The sequence below is a fragment of the Papio anubis genome, chromosome 17, assembly GCF_008728515.1.
Source record: "Papio anubis isolate 15944 chromosome 17, Panubis1.0, whole genome shotgun sequence".
NCBI classification, from domain to species: Eukaryota; Metazoa; Chordata; class Mammalia; order Primates; family Cercopithecidae; genus Papio; species Papio anubis.
The window spans coordinates 19,792,170-19,810,777 of NC_044992.1; the positions used below are offsets into that span (position 1 = coordinate 19,792,170).

The following is an 18,608-nucleotide window of genomic DNA, read 5'->3' on the forward strand; positions in this document are numbered from 1 at the left end:
GACCTTTGTCTCTGATGGTCCTTGATCGTACTTCTTGAGCTGCAGCAATGCAGCTGTGCATCCCAGTCTGGCCCCTCACCTTGTCCTCATGTGTGGCCCTTTTTGCATCTCCAACCCATTGCCTCTGCTGTTCCTTTCCAGCGATGCTCTTCTTGCTTCTCTGCCTGGCAAGCTCCTACTGGTCCTTAAAGTTCCAGTCTCAAAATCACCTCCTCTGAGAGGCCTTCCCTGACCGCACCCAGATGGAGATGCCTGCATCACCCAGGCACCCTACTGGGACTTTTGCTCATGCATCTATTTATAGCACTCACATGGAGTTTTGTGATTCCTGGGCTGTTTATCGGGCTCCTGACTAATCTACAAACTGCTTGTTTGCAAGGGCCCGTCTGAGTCATCTGGCTGCCAAGGAGGTTGGCACGGGACTGGAGTCGCTTCACCCTGGTCTGTGGATGCTTTCCTCCTTCCTTTTTTCATTCCTCAAATATTTATCAGGCACCTACTATGTACCTGGTTCTGGGCTGTGCATTGGGAACACAGCAGGGAATGAGGCGCAGATGGTCTGGAGGGAGAGCTGTGTTAAAAACCGAGTCAGTGACAAAGGCATCAGCAGCATGAGTGTTGTGCCTCCGTCTGGGGACCTGGGAAGGGAAGGTCCTCAAACTGATGGGAAGGCTTTTTAGGCGTGTTCATTTAGGAGTCAGTCTGAGGCATGAGAGGGAACCAGCCCCAGGAGGCTTGAGTGGAGGAATGTTCTGGGCGGAAGCAGCAAGGGTGAAGTTCCCGCGGCAGGACCATCACTGGCACATTTGAGGGGCAACGCTAAGACTCTTGAACATCCCAAGGAGCAGAGTGCACAAGGCAGAGTGTCGGGGAGCAGAAGTCAAGGCTGTTGGCCAGTGCCTGAATCCAAAAAACTTGCTGGACCAGCCTTGCAGTTCTGGTAGAAAGGAAACTGCTACTGGATGCCCATTTTATGGATGGATAAGCGCAGGTCACCAGGGATGATACGGCCAGGATGAAGGCAGTCCACAGTGTTTTTGAACTCACATTTCCTGGGCACTTAGTGAGTGCCAGGCCCTAGGCCAGGTGTTCCCACTCCTGAACTCATGAAATGCTTTCAGAGACCTTCTTGTCCCCATGGGATAGGTAAACTGAGGCACAGAGCTGCTCAGTGACTTCTTTAAGGACATCCAGCTAGTAAGTAGAGGAATTGGTATTGGAACTCACACCTGTCTGAGCCCCAGACTCATGATTTTCCATCCCACTGCCTGTGAACAGGAGACGCAGGAAGAGAATGGTGATGGCTGCAAGGCTTCCCTCCTATCTCATGTGGCCCTCCCCACTCTGTGTGCATGGGGCCCTGCATCACCCCCACTTTACACCTGGGCAAGCAGAGGTCAGGCCCGGCCTCAAGCGTTTCTAGCAGGTGGTGGAATCTGCTTCCCTCACGTGAGGTCCCTGACAGGGTACACACTCATGTCTGCCTGGAGGCCAGGGGCTGACCCCTTGACCTTTGCCTGGTACATTTTGCCTTCACTAGCCCTGACTTTACATCCAGAGTCATCTGATCCCAGCGCCAGATTGGTCAGCGGTTCCTGAAATCCCCCAAGGTTCCGTGTGGGAGCAGAGAGAGGACTGGTCCATCCAGCCATTATACAGATGGGCAGACTGAGATCTTAGGAGGAGAGGAGAGAACCAAGGTCCAGGAGAGAGCCAGGATGGGGCCTCCGGGCTCGTGGGATAAAATGCACCGCATGCTGCCTCACTCCCTCTGAGACAGTTTCCCCCGGTGTAGAACAGGGGCAGCAACAACCAGCCACGACAACTCCTCGTGCTGCCTCGTCACCGGGCATCGCTGAGCTCACCACCAACCCCGCGCCCTGGCCGGGCGCCTGGAGCGCGGGCGCGGGCGGACGTTTGCTGGCGCCGGGCCCTCAGTGAGTGTCAGCGAGCAGCACCGTCAGACGGCTGTCACCGCCGCCCGCTCACAGATGCGTAGACTGAGGCTCAGGTGTCACGACCTGACCAAGGCTAGTTCCGCTACAAAGTTGCCGACTCGGATCTGAACCCGGGTCAAATTTACAGAAAAGGAAACTGAAGCCCAGAGACACCAGGGAGCTTGCTGGGGTGAGGCAGCTGCAGGTTCAGAGAGCCAGGAGGAAGCCCAGCAGCGCACTTTTAACCCCCGCCCGCCTCGCCAGGCCCAGCCGTGCCACCTTTAGGGATCTCGGGTTTTTTCCAGACGACGCACCCGGGAGAACGCGCCCACGCATCGCACCCGCCGGGGCTGCGCGTGTGGGGGTGCTGGGCGGAGCCTGGCGCTTGCAAGGAGCAGCGGGCTCAGTGGGTCCCGGGAGTGGGTGGGGCTTGCGTGTTGACGGGCAGCGCGAGGGGCGCGGCTTTAGTCCAGTGGGCGGAGCCTGACCGGACTTGGGTTTTTCAGGCGGCTGGCGGACTTGACAGAGAGCGGGAGGGGCCCGGATCCTGGGCCCACGGAGGGTGGGGCGTGTAATTGACAGGCAGGGACAGACCGGCGTCTGATAGGCAGGGGACGGGCCTTGGAAACGAAAGGGCCAATCGGGCACGCAGGGGCGGGGCCTGAGTCAGCGCCGTTCGGCCGGGGTCCCCCCGGCGCTGCCCAGTCTGGCTCTGGCGCCGCCCGTCGCGGACTCGTCCTTGCAGTAGTCGCCGCCGCCGCCTCTGCTCCTCCGCCTGGCCCGGGCCGTCTGCCCGCAGCCATGAGCGTGCTCGGCCCCGGTGGAGCCCGCAGTCCTCTAGATTAGTCCCCACCGCCGTCCAGGACCCGCTTGCAGCATGGAGTCGCCCGCCTCAAGCCAGCCCGCCAGCATGCCCCAGTCCAAAGGTAGGCGCTCCCGGCCGGAACCTCGGCCTGACCCCGCGCCCAATCTGGGGCCGGGCTGCAAACCCCGACCGAATTTCTTTGGTCCCACCCCATCCTGTTCTCGACCTGGCAGCGGCGTCCGGTCCCGGAACCCCTTCCTGTTCGGGGCCCCGGGACCGACCGCAGCCTGGGTCCTCACCTGGATCCCCAGGTTAGGCCTTGGGACTGCATTCAGGCCCGAGATCACCCAGGCTGGACCCAGACTAGGACTTTGTTCTGCTCACCCCATCCAAGTCAGGAGCCTCACTCTGACCTCATTTGGGCCTTATGGCTGTAGCCTGGACGGGAACTCTCTCAGTCTTCTCCCTCAGAGGGACCCAGGTGAGATTCACACTGGCCTCCATCTGCGTCCTTGGGCAGCACCCACTCCCATTTCCAACTTGGGGTCCCAGGGCTGTATCCAGGCTGGGATTTAACTTAAGTCTCCATCTGGGCCCCAGAGTGCTCCTGTTGTTTCGAACCTCACTGTACCCGCTATGCGGGTGCTCTGGCTACACCCCAGCTCGGAACTCCCCGTCCTTCTCTCCTCCAGCTCTTCTTATCCTTATAGGCCCTATGTTGCCCCTTCCCTGGCTGGCCTGCACCCTGTCCTGCAGCCCTGTGCTCCCAGGAACCTCCCTTGTCCTCCCACCCCTCCCTAAGGTACAGCCCCCTCTCTACTGGCTTCTCTCTGTCTTGAGTTGCAAGCTTCTCCCTGCACTTGAGGTTCTCACCCCATCTTATTCCTCTCCTGGCTGCCTGAGATCTGGGCCAACCGCCAGGCCAGGGTGCTGGCTGTGCAAGGGATTTGCTCTTCTCCAAGTAGCTGGCCTTCCTGGAAATTTTTGTGAGGTGGCAGCAGCAGGATTTGTCATGCGGAGGGGGAAGGATGAGACTCGGAGGGCAAAAGGGGAATTTTTTTTTCAGGAAGAGGAAAGGATGTTTTTGGTGCGTCGGAGTTTCAGTAGGCTGGGTTGTGTGAGAGATTTCCAAACCGGACATAGCCGTAATGAATGGGCTGCCTCCTGCCTAGCTGAACCTGCAGCTGCTTCACCCCAGCAAGCTCCCTGGTGTCTCTGGGCCTCAGTTTCCTTTTCTGTAAATTGGAAGTAATCACACCTGCTTCTGTGGACGCGGGAGTGTGGCGTGGGGTGGTGAATACGAAAGCGCTCTGAGGTGTTCACTCAGCATAGCGCCTGGCGGAGAGCCGGTGCTCACCAGGGGACACTGGCTGCACACATCTCGCTATTGTTTCCATTCTTCTTGCTGGAAAGGCCTCCACTGCTGGAACTGCAGCCGCAGAGTGAGCAGGAGGAAGCATCTAGCAGCGGGCACCTAGTGGGCCCCATCATCGGGGATCAGCCGCTCTTCTGCTCTGGAGGGCGCAGGCCAGTGGGAGCCCTGTGGGGGCTTGGGGAGGGCACGGGCTCTTCCTGGCCCCTGCTGCTGGCTGCTGTGGTGGCTGGAGCCGGGTGGGCAGGATAATTATGCCTTACATAAGTGGGAGGCCGGATCCCTGACCATTGCCCAACCACTGTGAGTAACTCAGGAGGCACTTGAGGGGGGAGGTGTCTGGGGAGGGACTTGCACTGCCCAGACCTCGTGGAGCTTGGGAACCAGGAAATCAGACATTTCTCCACTCTGGAGAGCCTGGGGAAGGGTAGGAAGCCCTGTTTGTTTTGGAGGCTTTTTAGCTCTCCAGGCAGAGAATGCCTCATCAAAATAAAAGTTCCAGTTGCAGAGTTGTGAAGGGAGAGGGGTCATAGAGGTGGTGAGAACGCTGTGAGAGGGCCAAGATGAACTTCTAGATAGGGACCCAGGTCGCAAATGAAATTGAGGGAGCTGGATGGAGGGTCAGGGACCTCCCTCAGGCCCAGGGACCCTGTAGTCTCTTTGGGATCTGGGGAAGGATGTAGTGACAGAGCCGCAATGCCCTTCACCAAAAACCCTATGAGCTTTTTCTTTTTTTCCATGTGTCATGCATTTTCTCATTTATTCCTCATAGCCCCATTTACAGATAAGGAAACTGAGGCGTTAAGTGCCTTGCCTGAGGCCACACAGCTGTGACAGGCGGAGCTAGGGTTCCCCCTAGGACTGCATCCCCACAGTGGCCTTCCCCGTGCTCCCTTATGTGCCCCTCCCATGCTGGATGCCTGAGCTGAAGCTGGTGGGGTGCCCCCACCCCTGGCCTTGCTCAGAGCATGTGCAGTGGGCCTGTCCTCATGGCCATGTCAGACCTAGAGGACAGACTGAGGCAGAGGTGCTGCTGCTCTTGTGCACAGTGCTTTACACTGGGCCTGTTGCATACTCGCTGCAGAATCCCACTCATTTGACAGATGCAGAACTGAGCTTGGATGGAGTAGCTGGACTGCTCCCACAGGTGGAGATCCTCACCCCGTGCCTGCCCCATCCTGGGCACTGGGCCTCCCAGCACTGAGCCCTTCTCCACCTTCTCAAAGGAATTTGAACAAAGCAGGGAGTGGCTGGCGCTTGACCTTACTGGAGCTTTACCTTTGAGCTTCCTGCCTTGTAGCAGGTACCCTGCCCTATCCTTCCTGCCATGGGCCTGGGGAGTTTTCCGTGAGCGTGTGAGGCCCTCAGGCCCACAGCTCTGCTGGTTTTCCCCTGGCCTTCTTGCCCACATGGCCGTCTCTGGCTGGGATCAGAGGCCAAGTGGCCGGCGCTGGGGCCAGTGGGTGGGGGCATGTGTGCAAACCACATTTGTCCTTGGAGGGTACCATGTGTGTCCTGTTGTCATTCAGAACGTGGGTTCTGCCCCTTCTGCCCTAAGAGTGCCACCTGTGGGGGCACTTCATGGCTAATCTTCACACAGCTTGGACTGTGGCTATAGGACTCCTGACTGCCCAATGGGGTCACTGAGGTTTCATGGAGCACTGTTGTATCCTAGCCCTGCCTATTGTGGCCATCCCCCATCCCCCGGCTGTCGGAAAGACTGGAGGTGGCACCTCGGGGACTTCCCCCACCCCTCTTGTGACGCACAGGAAACTCTCTGTCAGCCAACCCATGGCCCAGGGCCCAAAGGGAGCAAAGTTCTCAGTTGGCCTGTGTGAGGAGAAGGCCGGGGCAGCGGAGGCTTCCGGCGGTGAGTCAGCGGGCACTGAGTGCTGACTCACCCGCTGGGCATGCCAGCCGGCTGCCTACAGCTTAAAGGGGCGATGCCTGCTGGCCTGGTGGGTGGGGAGGGGGTTACGTGTCCTGCAGGTGGCACCTAGCCCTGAGCTGCAGCACTGGAGGTGGCCCCTTCCTGCGCCTCGGACTAGGCTGGGAACCCCTGGGCAGGCCCTCTGTGCCCCACCCAGGAACTTCCTCTGTTAGGCAAGGGGCTCTGCTTCCTCTTGCTCACAGAGCAGGAACAGGTGGCAGTGACTGTTTACTACCCTTGGTCCAGGGGACACCTCAGGTTCACCTGTGCATCTGGGACTCAGGGAGGGCGAGGAGCAGAGGTTGTGCAGGGTCGGCTGGGGTGGGACCCGACCTGAGCTCCTGGAAGATGGTGATGTGGAGAGGCTAGGACCTCAGTTTCCAGAGCCTGACTGCCTGGGTTCATACCCCAGCTCTGTCCCTTTTGCAATGTGACGTGGCACAAGTTGCATCTGGTCCACTCTCTGCACTCTGTAAAAGATTTCTGTCCCCTGGGCATGGCCCAGCTCTCAGAGGAGAAGCCTCCATTTCGTCATCCGCAGACTGGGAACGGGGACCCTGCCTGTCTGGATGTAGACAGTTCCATTCCACACTTGCTAAGTGTCAGGCACGAGTCATAGTGAGACTGCCCTCTGCCCACAGAGAACCCAGCTGAGGCACGCCTCTGCCAGGCAGGAAGCCTGGGGGCCTGGGCTCTGCTGGGAGGGGCCTGGGTTCGAATCCTGGCTCCACTACTTCCTTACCTGGGCAAGTCTTGTGCCCTCTCTAGCCCACAGTCTCCTCTTCTGTAAAGTGGGAGTAAACACCCTTCCTTGCAGGGTGGTGGTCGAGACTGAAGATAGCATTTGGCAAGTGAATGGCATCTGTTATTATTTTATTATTGTTACTTTTGTGAGCGTAGTTCGTTGGTAGGTGGATAAACAGTAACAGGGCTTCGTGACGATGGGCTCTTAGGCGCTGTGACGCGAGGCCTCTTGGCAGCAGGGTCCTTTCATGCAGGCCAGAGTTTACCAGGCTTTAGGGCCTCTTAACCCACTGGTCCCCAAGGTGGGGCTGGGGACTGCCACTGGCCTCCTGGGCCTTCCTGGGGAGGGCAAGTGGGGAACAGAGAGCTGCCCTGCCCCTGGCTTTGGCATGCAGCATGAACAGGATGGATGCAGGGAAGGTGGGGTGGGGCCTGGAATCAGGACGCAGGCCCCTGGGCCAGCCTGGGAAGCAGGAGGGCCTGGGATTGTGGTTCTGGGGGCTCGGTCCTGAGTCAGGGGTATTGGTGGCTGGTGGGCCAAGCTGAAGGGAGCAACTGGGCGCAGGGTCATGATGCCGACGTCTTAGGAGGGGTCCCAGAGGAGGGCTGCCGGGCAGCAGCGTGGAGGACACCGCATCGTGGCAAGGCCCCATGACTGATGCCCACATGCCACCCATGCCTGCCCTTGGCCGTGCCTCCTGGCGCTGCCCACCTCCGTCAGGCCTGTCTGCCCAGTGGCTTCTGCAGATGCCTCCCCAAAGCAGTGGCCCTGGAAACCTCAAACAGCCTCATGTCAAGGGCATGAAGGCCATACAGGGCCAGGGGAGGCAGAAGCAGCTTGCTGGGCCCCTTGCAGCTTCCAGATACCAAACCTGACTGCAGCAGCTCCAGAGAGGGCCCCAGGCTTTCTTCCCCTGACCCCAGTCCTGGGCGCATGTCCCTGTCACCTCCCTGCCCTGCATTCCAGGGCCACCCTCCCTGGTTTCTCTGGGGAGGCCATGTCCCGCTGACCGTCTCCCAGCTGGTCCCCTGCCCAGGGTGGCCAGCACCACCTCCTGCCATGAGGCCCATGGCCGGGATTGCACCTGGCTCTGCTGACGCCTCCTGGTGGCTGTATGGAGTGCCCTGACTGTCCTCGCCTGCATCACTGTGCTGATGCCCCCAGGGGCTTCCAAGACCTGTCCCAAGGTTTGCATGTGCTAGTGTGTGCGGTGATGCGATGACAGGCCAGGGCCTGCCTCACTGGGGCAGGGCTGCGAAGGGCTGTGGATGCCAGCGGTGCATTCAGACCTAATCAGGAGGTGTGTGGTGGGTGGGGAGCACTGCTGCCTGGGAGGGTTGCTTTGGTGGTGTCAATTGGCAGCTGAGGCACACATGGGAGGCCTGCCCAGGACAGCTCTGGGTATGGGGATGGAGACAGCTTCCATCCTCTTGCCATTCTGCTCTCACCTGGCTTAGCCTTCTGGTCAACCCCATAGCCTCCTGCCATTGGCATGGCACACTGCATCCCGGATGGCTGGGGCAGTCCCCAGGGTGGTGTGGGCAGACACTCATTGGGCAAGTCTGCAGGGACTTCCAGGTGGCAGGGCTGGTTCTAGGCCAGCTCTGCCCTGACCCCTGTTGTGACCTTCCCCAGCCTTAGTGTCTGCTGAAGACAGGAGTGAATCACACCTACCTCTCAGGGCTGCTGTCGAGGGTGAGTGAGACCTGGCAAGTCCCGGGAGCCCCTAGGTGCTAGTCAGCGCTGAATTTGAAGCTGATGTCTGTGCTAGCATTTCCATCACCAAGATCCCCGTTTTTGATATCTCTCATCATCAACCCCATGCTTTGTAAGATTTTGATAGAAATGATAAATCCCAGCCTTTGGGAGGCCAAGGCAGGAGGATCATTTGAGGGCAGGAGTTCACAACCAGCCTGGGCAACACAGGGAGAGCTCATCTCTACAAAAAACATAAAAAATTGGCTGGGCATGGTGGCACATGTCTGTAGTCCCAGCTACTCAGGAGGCAGAGGTGGGAGGATCGTTTGTGCCTGGGAGGTTAAGGCTGCAGTGAGCGCCACTGCACTCCAGCCTGGGTGACAGAGTGAGACCCGGTCTCTTTAAAAAAAAAAAAAAAAAGGCCGGGCGCGGTGGCTCAAGCCTGTAATCCCAGCACTTTGGGAGGCCGAGATGGGCGGATCACGAGGTCAGGAGATCGAGACCATCCTGGCTGTAACAAGCCATCTCTACTAAAATACAAAATTAGCCAGTGAGGTGGCTGAGGGTGCCAGTCCCAGCTACCCAGGGAGTGAGGGAGGAGTAAAGTGAACCCAGGAGTTGGAGCTGCAGTGAGCTGAGATCCGACCACTGCACTCCCAGCCTGGGCAGATGAGGCAAACTCTGTCCTCAAACACAAAAAACAAAACTGAAAAAAAAAAAAAAAAAAATAGAAATAGAGGCCGGCGTGGTGAAGCTCCATGTAATCCAGCAGCACTTTTGGGGAGGCCGAGGTGGGAGGCAGATCACGAGGTCAGGAGATTGAGAACATCCTGGCTAACATGGTAAAACCCTGTCTCTACTAAAAATACACAAAAAATTAGCTGGACATGGTGGCCGGTGCCTGTAGTCCCATCTACTCGGGAGGCTGAGGCAGGAGAATGGCGTGAAACGGGAGGTGGAACTTGCAGTAAGCTGAGATCACCCCACTGCACTCCAGCCTGGGCGACAGAGGGAGACTCCGTCTCAAAAAAAAAAAAAAAAAAAAAAAAAATAGAAGTAGTGATAACAATGAAGCACAGATGGTGTTTGTTCAGAAGGTTTGTTTTCCGTTCTGCAGTAGCAGCAGCACTGGCCTGTCGACAGTGCAGGTGGCCGGGATGGCCTTGCTGACCTTGTGCTGGGCCCATGTGGGGACCTTTGGAGCACAGCCCACGATCCTAGTGCAAGGAATGTCCCATTCTTCTGATGCCCTGGGAGGGCTGAGCATCTCTTGTGGGTCTCCCTCCCCTGTCATGGCCTCTTAAAGCCTGAGCATGGGGTCTACCCCACAGTGTGGGAGCCTGGGGCCAGAGTCCCACCCATCTGACCCATTTTGTGCCAGGGATTTTGTGTGCGTGGACTTGTTGTTTTTTTTTTTTTTTTTTTTTTGAGATGGAGTCTCGCTCTGTCGCCCAGGCTGGAGTGCAGTGGCGCGATCTCTGCTCACTGCAAGCTCCGCCTCCCGGGTTCATGCCATTCTCCCGTCTCAGCCTCCCGAGTACTTGGGACTACAGGCGCCCACCACTACGCCCAGCTAATTTTTTTGTATTTTTAGTAGAGACGGGGTTTCACCATGTTAACCAGGACGGTCTCGATCTCCTGACCTTGTGATCCGCCTGTCTTGGCCTCCCAAAGTGCTGGGATTACAGGCGTGAGCCACCGTGCCCGGCCCATGGACTTGTTTAGTCTTCATGGCTACCCAGCAACCTGGGTGTGTTATCATCACCCCATCTTAGGAGTGAGTAAACTGAGGCCTGGTGGGACAGTCACCTGCTCAAGGTCACGAAGGACTGTCCTGGGAGCATGGCTTTATCTTTACAACTCCTGACCCTTGCTCATCCTTTCCCAGAGGTCGTGGCCCCTTCACCGGTTCGTGGAACATCAAGGGAGGAAACCGAGGTGTGCACAGAGAGGGAGAGCGGCTGGCTCCGAGGCCGGCACGGGCCGACGCTGTGATGGTTGCTCCGCTGAGGTGTGGGGAAGGCAGGAGCTGGGGCCCAGGCTGGGGACCTCTCTGCTGCTGCACTGGTGCTTTACCTCAGGTGTGTCCCAGGGCCCCTGGTGTCAGCGTCTGCACTGGACAGTCTCTGAGGCACCGTCTGGCCCGAGCAGCCTGCTGCTGGGGCTCTACTGTGCTCAGTGAGCCTGGCTGCCCCTTCAGACGGAGCAGGGCACTGGGGTTGGCTTAAAGCAGGTCTCTTTGTTTCTTCTTTTCTTTAAATTGCCTGCACTTGAGTAACCTTTATCGCACAGGGCAGGAATCTCAAAGGGACAAAAAGACAGTCTCTTGTTTCTCCTTGGAATACTCTGTGCAGAGACCAGCATTTTCTTTCCTTTTTTTTTTTTTTTTGAGACAGGGTCTCACTGTGTTGCCCAGTGGCACAGTCATGGCTCACTGCAGCTCAGACGATCCTCTCACCTCAGCCTCCCAGGTAACTGGGACTGCAGGCACGCACCGCCACACCCACTACATTTTTGTTTTGTTTTATTTTTTGTAGAGACGGGATTTTTGTCATGTTGCCCAAACTAGTATTGAACTCCTGAGCTCAAGTAATCCACCTACTTCGGCCTCCCAAAGTGCTGGGATTACAGGCATGTGCTGCGCTATCACGCCTGGCTAATTTTTGTATTTTTAGTAGAGACAGGGTTTCTCCATGTTGGCCAGGCTGGTCTCAAACTCCTGACCTCAAGTGATCCTCCTGCCTTGGCCTCCCAAAGTGCTGGGATTACAGGCTTGAGCCACCTCGCCTGGTCTGGCCAGCATTTTCTTTCTCACACTGCTGTCCTCCTGCTGCTCTTGGCTCTTCCTGTCCCTGGGAGGCCGCTCCTCACATCCTGCTGAGGACCTGCAGGATCCTCACCAATTCCATGTGCCAGCCTTTTGATTCTATAAACCCTGGGCCTCAGTTTCCCCATCTGCAGCATGGAGATCACAAGGGGTTGCTGAGAGGATCAAATGAGATGTAATGAAAGTAATTTGCACAGGCCAGGAGCATAGTAGGTGCTCACTAAATGTTAGTGGGTGTTGTAGTGTGGGGGTGAGCCGCTCAGTGTGGAATTTCTGGGTGCAGAAGAATGGACATTTTGATGGTCATGGGGCATGGAGGACCCAGACCGGTGAGGTCTGGCCATGGGAGGCCAGGCCGTACCCTGATGCCCGCAGCCACCTGCTGTGGGCCCCCTGTCTTTCACACGCCTTGTGCCCAGGCCACTCTGCCCGGGGTCCTCCCGTGTTGCCTCCTTCTCTCCTCAGCGAAGCCCACGCCTCTGGCCCTTCCCTATGTCCTTCCCTCCAAATCACAAGTGGTTCCATGTTGCAGGGGGGCCATGGTTGTCTCTGCTGGGCTGTGGGCATTGGGCGGGAGGACCCTCTGGCAGCCATAGGTGCCCCTGTGCAGCTTAGCACCTGGCCTCCCACTGGATGTTAGGGGTGCTCCCGAGCCGTACCGGTCCGGAGCATCACTGGGGAGGGGCCACTGCCAGGTAGGTAGGCTGGGGGTCTCCAGTGCTCTGCAGGGGAAGAAGTACCCGTAGGGTGGAGAGGTGGGGAGGGTGTGAGGCCCTAGAGGCCAGGCCCTGACCAGGTGGCCTCGCACAGCCGGGCAGAGGCAGGGCAGGGCTGTGGAGGGCAGAGCCTTGGTCACTCCTCCTCACCCTAGCCTGCTGCACTCCTACGAGGTGAGGATAGAGAAGGTAGGGCCTGCAGTGGCCGTGTGTGAGGCCGGATGGGACAGCCTGGGCCTGGCATGGAGCAGGCGCTTGGGTAGGTGGGAGGACCTTCCCCTTGTCCTGCATCCTCTCCAGAGCCTGAGACAGGGGCCCCAGGACCCCAGGGCAAGGGGCCCTGCCTGAAGGTGCATGGCCACCCCCTACTGCCTGCAGGTGCTTGTCAGTGGCGCATGCAGCGCCTCAGGACCTCTAATGGCACCTGTCCTGGGGACAGGGGCCAGTGTCTGGCAGATCGCAGCCAAACGCATTCACTATCGAGGTACATCTGCCCACGCAAAAGCCTGCGCCCACTTCTCAGGGCCTCAGTTTCTCCCGTGCCGTGGAGTGGGCTGGCTTTGTTTCTGTCCCTCTGAGGGACCCTGCGGAATAGAGGTGGCCTGGGGCATGGCGGCGCCTCTTGCTGTTCACATCTCCCAGCCCCTGTGGCTCCTTCCCTGGCGGGCCCAGCACTTCTACAGTGGAACAGGGACCTCCTGGAACATCCAGAAGTCAGGTGAGGACAGTGAACTAGGAGCAGGGGTTACTTCTGTTGTCGGAAACCTGGTGATGCTCCTTCACGTGGCGCGGCGTGGTGTGGCGTGGTGTGGCGTGGTGTGGCGCAGCGTGGGGGCTGTCTTTATGAGTGGAGGCAGAGCAGAGTCTGTGAGGAGGGGTTGTCACCTTGCCCCTGTGGGTGACTGTTAGAGGGCCACACAGCTCAGTCTCTCCAGGCCCGGGATGGAAGGAGGAGCCGAAGTGGGGGCCCTGCCCTCAGGCTGTTGCTGTTTGGATGTTGGAGCCGGGCAGACCTGCCTTTATGGCCACTCCTCACCAGATGCCCACCGTGTGGCCTCTCTGAGTCGCCTCTTCTCCCGCATGCTTGGTACAACAGATACGTGAACCTCCCCTGCTCCCTCGTGGAGTCACTGAGAGGGTGGACAGGGATGGTCTGGGGCTGAGGGTGGTGTTATCTCCGGAGCTGTGCACTCCCAGATGGCCCCATCTAATCTCCACGCGCCAGGCATTGCTACGGCATGGCGCTGATAACCCCGGGAGGTTGGTCTGTAGTCTCCGCTTCACATACGTCCAGAGAGGTGAAGCCACTTGCCTGAGGGCACACAGCAGGGAAGGGGCAGGGTTGCAGTTGAGCCCAGGCCTTGGCTCCAGAGCGTTTGTTCACAGGTGATCTGCAGACTGGCTGGCTGAGATGGTAACGCAGAACGGCCACCTACGGGACTCCACAGCAGAGAAACCAGCAGGCCACAGGGAGAGCCGGTCACTGGGGCCTGAGCGGTCAGGCAGCCTCTCCGAACTGGTGAAAGGCAAGACCATGTGGCAGCTGGGACAGTCGCAGGGAAGAGCATTTCAGGCAGAGGGAAGGGCATGCGCGAAGGCCCTGCGATGGGAAAGCAGGTGTCTCGTTCAGAGAAGGGCTCACTCAAGGGTCGGGTCTCTAGTGGGGGGTGAGTGGGAGGAGATAGGGCAGAGCTGCCACGGCCAGTGAGAGTTGTGTCCTAGTCTGGGGGCACCTCTCTTTACCTGTGGTGTAGCCTCAGGTCAGTGGCTGAATTCTGGTCAGTTTCCGTTTCCTCACCCCTGCCTGGGGGCTGCTTTGAGGCTAGAGTATGCAGAGGACACCCCAGGACACCCCAGGACACCCCGTGCCGGGAACCAGGACAGGCGGGCTTGTCGTGGGTTGCCAGTGGCCGCCGAGAGCCTCTGTTTGTTGTGGTGACGGTCGCCACAACGGCTGCACCTGGGCAGCCCTGGGCTGCCTGGCCATCTGGGCCCAGCTCTGACGTCTGTGGCAGCCTGAGGCCTGTTTCTGGGCTGTCTCCATGACGGCCTCACCCACTCCGTCTGACAGCTGGGTGGCTTCCCTGCGGAGCCTGCGGCCCTCCTGATGCAAGTCCGGTGTCCCCAACAGACAGGTGGATGCAGAGACCAGGCCATATATACCCCCCAGGACTGTGAGGAGCGTGGTCCCCACCCATCCAGCCCATATGTGCAAGTGCCCTTGACAGGTGGGGAAACTGAGGCTTGGTGAAAGGGGGGCACATGATACAACATCCCCAAATCCCAGGGCGTGAGGTGGGTGGCAGGCTGGGCCAGAGGGACCAAGAGCAGAGAGAGTGCAGGGAGGGTGTGGCGTGGACCCCACAGGAAAAGGATGGGACTGCAAGGGGCTGGGGCAAGGTCAAGGCCCAGGGTCTCTGTGCAGAGCTTTCATTTTTAACAGAAAATATTTTATATTCTGATTACAAAAAGCCTGACATCAGGAATAAAAGCTATCTGTAATTCTCATTACTTAGGGCAGTTTTTTTTTTTTTTTTTTTTTTTTTTTCACCTCTGCAGAGAGGCTGGTCATATCCATGGTGACCATTTATGGGCCACAACAGGTCCCCATCTGCGCAGTGAACCCTGTGCTGAGCGCCTTGCAGACGTGGTTTTGCTTCGTCCTGCAGTACCGTGCGGGGCAGGTGGGTGGCATTTCTGCCTCGAGCTGTTTTGTACATGAGGAACCCAAGGTACAGAGGAGGGCACCACGCCAGGATCGCAGAGCTGGGGTTTACTATGGCTGCCCTATGCCAAGCCCAGAGCCCCTGAAGTTCAGAGCCTTTGGCCCAGAGGCAGGATAGAAGTGGTCTCGGGAGCTGTGGGCCCTGTGTGCCATGGTTTCTCCTGTGAGAGTGTGCTGAGCCTCTGCGTCTCCAGACTCTGTTGCCGTTTCTTGTTGAGCATGAGACTTGGACCCGTCCTTCAGCCTCAGGGAGGGCTCCCTGTGGCAGGGGTGCTGTGAGCCGTGGCCTGGCCTGTGGGGGTCTCCAAGTCAACAAACTCAGGAGGGACTGTAGCCAGAACCCTGACTTGCTGCGCAGCCTGGGGCAAGTGGCTTCACCTCTCTGAGCCTGTTTGCCAGGTAAAGTGAGGTTGAGAGCCCCTCCCTCTGGGGCTGTGGGAGCATCTGGAGTCACAGATGAGAAGGGCCCTGCCTGTGGCCAGTGCTGTGGCTCTGACAGACTCGCCGTGAGACCCGTGCAGTCCCGGACAGCCAGGGTGTTGCTGCATCTTAAAATGAGTTAAAAAGCCTCACACAGGAGTAGTGACTAGGCAATTGATTCACCGGGTGAGCGGTTAGCAGGCAGGCACCCAGTGCATGTGGCGGCAGCTGCCGCTGCTGCCTCTGTCTGTGGATGCCGTTGTTTCCTGAAGCCTCTGGGGCCTGGCAGCGGGGTCCCCGGGGCGGCTTTGGTGGAAAGGCTGCAGGTATCTGCTTGCCTGGCCCCTGCACTCTGCCCACCTGCCCCAGGATGGACCCTGGGACCCCTGTCCCCGCCAAGGCTATTCTGTTTCCTGTTGTTCTGGCCTTGTCTTCCTAGTGGCAGTAACCACCCTTTGCCCTCCGTCCGGGCTGGGTTGGCTACTGGGCCCCAGTGCGTGGCTCTCAGATGGGGCCACAAGTCTGCGTTGCACTGTGGCCAAGGCTGGATCTGAACCTGACTTGGAGGCGGCTTCAGAGACTGGGGTCTTCTTGGCAGGTGGCAGCAGGGCCATGGGCAGTTTCCAGGCCCCAGTGCCAGCAGCCAGGCTGAGCCAGCAGCAGTGAGTGGGAGGTGGTGGGTGAGGGCCAAGGTGTGGCAGGACCATGCTTGGGAAATGGGGCAGAAGCTCTCGCAAGGGCAGGAATGTGGCCAGCATGTCTGTACTGGGTGGTCTCGGGGAGCTGTGTCACTCCCAGCCCTGCTGCCTGATGGTGCCAGAGTGCCCGGTGACCCTGCCATCTCTGATCCTTGCTTCTCCTGCCTGTGGAATGGCGGCTATGCCTTCTTCAAAGGGCAGCCCTGACTACAGGGAGCTCCCTCGGCATGCCAGCCCCACTGTGCCTGGAGCCCCAGAAATGCTGACCCTCTGTTAGTACCAGCTGAGTGCTGTGCACCTGGCCATGCTCCTGCAGCCAGGCTGAGAGGTGTGGACACTGGGGCCTCTTACCTGCCCCCAGGGGTGGAGTGAGGAAGGTACTGCCCCAGGACTGTGGCCTGCCCAGTGCAGGGGAGGGGAGAGAGCCAGCACTTTTCAGGGGAGGGAGAGAAACGGGCATCAGGTGTTGGCCTCCAGGGTGAGCAGGGCCAGGCAGAGCTAGTCTGGAGGGCAGCCTGGGCTGGAGTCCCCGCTTGCTCCACCGCCTGTTTCCCTCTCTGGGGGCCTGGCCTTCCTCATCTTGGAGGTAGTGTGAGCCTCATCCTGCTACCTGCGGCCATGAGGCCCCTGCACAGTGGCTGCTGCAGGTGCTGGCTGGACCCCTGCTGGGCCCCTCTCACCCCACGTCCCGTTGGCTAGTCAGGCAGGGCAGTGAGGACACCTCACAGATGGGGAAACTGAGGCCCAGGGAGGTACTCAAGATGTGCCCAGTGGGCAGGGCTGAGATAAGGCCCTGGGCTCCAGCCTCTAGGCCTGGGTCTATCCTGCTCTGTTCCCCTGCAGGGCTGGTGGGCCTCCTTCCTCCCTTTGAAGGCCTCACGGTCTGGCTTGGAGAGAGGGGGCTCCCAGCAAGGGTGATCGCAGAGGCTGGCATCCTTGTGGGCCAGGGCCTGAGTCATCCCTGTCTCCATCTTTGCCCAGCCCAAGGGGAGTGCAGGGGACATTGATGACTGAGGGATAGGCCAGAAGCCTCACCTTCTCTCCATTCTAGGAAAATCCAAGAGGAAGAAGGATCTACGGATATCCTGCATGTCCAAGCCACCCGCGCCTAACCCCACGTGAGTCTGCCTCAGTTTCTCCCTGGCTCACCCTGGAGAGGCTTCCCGAACAGGGCTCAGTGGAAGGAGTGAGAGGCAGGTGGGGCCAGCTATGCTTTGCCTCGTCCTGTCCTGGGCAGCACCTGCTGTGGGTCCAGCTAGGTGACAGCTGCTGGGGTTCATGCAGCACCATCTGCTCTGCTCTGCTCACTTCTCACCCTGTCTTGGAGGCTCGATGAGGCCGTGCCCAGCTCATGTAGATGCTCAGCAGCCAATGAGAGGAGGTGGTCCGAGGAGGTGCCTCCGGGGCAGGATATACCTGGTTCCCACGCCAGGCCCCACACTGGCCCATCTGCTGCTGCTCTTGGAGGAAGGGTGTGGTTCTCTCTGAAACTCATGGAGTCTTCTTTCTCCACAGACCCCCCCGGAACCTGGACTCCCGGACCTTCATCACCATTGGAGACAGAGTAGGTGCCAGCCGCCACCCCTGCAGGGCCTCTCACTTCACCTGACGAGTGGGTAGAGCTGACCCTGCAGGGTCACTATGCGGGGAGGTGACTGAGGGGTCAGAGAGGTCAGGCTGTGGAGAAGAGTGTTGTCCTGCGCTGCTGGCTGTGTGGCCCTGGGCCACCCACTCTTTGACCCTGCTGGAGGGAATGAGGACCATTGGCTGCCTGTCTGGAGCTTGGCGAGCTCAGAGCTGGTAGGAAGGTTTCTGAGCTGAGAGCACGGGCCTGCACCTCATCCTAGCCCTAGCGGAGAGTACTGAACGTGCAGGCTTCTAGGCCTCCCTGGACCTGCTGGATCATTCCCTCAGGCCAGCACCTAGGAAACCTGCATTTTCTGCTTCCAGAAGCCTCGGAAGGGCACTAGCCATTGAGAATCCTGTCTCAGGGATTCCCAATAGAATTATGTGTTATGCCCAGGTCCTCCCAATAGAAACCCTACTCCCAGGCCAGGTGCAGTGACTGACACCTATAATCCCAGCACTTCGGGAGGCTGAGGCAGGAGGAGGATCACTTGAGCTCAGGAACTCGGGACCAGGCCTGGGCAACATGGCGAAACCCTGTCTGTACAAAAATACAAAAAATTGGTCAGTGTGGTGGTGCATGCCTGTGGTCCTGGCTACTTGAGAGGCTGAGGTGGGAGGATCGCTTGAGCCCAGGAGGTGGAGGTTGCAGTGAGCCATGATCATGCCACTACCCTTCAGCCTGGGTGACAGAGTGAGACCCCGTTTCAAAAAAAAAAAAAAAAAAAAAAGAGCTGGGCGCGGTGGCTCACACCTGTAATCCAAGCACTTTGGGAGGCCGAGGCGGGCAGATCACCTGAGGTCAGGAGTTCAAGACCAGCCTAGCTAACATGGTGAAACCCTGTCTCTACTAAAATACAAAAATTACCCCAGTATGGTGGCAGGCGCCTGTAATCCCAGCTATTCAGGAGGCTGAGACAGAATCGCTTGAACCCAGGAGGTGGAGGTTGCAATGAGCCGAGATCACCCCGTTGTACTCCAGCCTGGGTGACAAGAGTGACACTCTGTCTAAAACAAATAAAAGAAACCCCACTTCCTAGGCCTGTCCTTGACGATGCCCCCTCCAGGCTGTCGCACCCCCTGACACTCACCACCTGCTGTCCTGTTCA

General features: G+C 58.7%; 1 protein-coding gene across 5 annotated transcripts in view; it reads left to right on the forward strand.

The window, feature by feature from the left end:
- The first annotated feature begins 2,580 nt into the window (after positions 1-2,580).
- MAP2K3 (mitogen-activated protein kinase kinase 3) overlaps positions 2,581-18,608 on the forward strand; it is a 31,833-nt gene continuing 15,805 nt past the window's right edge. The window contains exons 1-4 of one of the 5 annotated variants that reach the window (XM_009189898.4): positions 13,417-14,258; positions 14,590-14,714; positions 16,925-16,991; positions 17,389-17,437. In XM_009189898.4, the coding sequence (XP_009188162.1) occupies positions 16,963-16,991; positions 17,389-17,437 (78 nt within the window). In that variant the 5' untranslated portion in view covers positions 13,417-14,258; positions 14,590-14,714; positions 16,925-16,962. The other 4 variants (XM_003912471.3, XM_009189899.4, XM_031657004.1 and 1 more) reach the window with 4 other exon arrangements.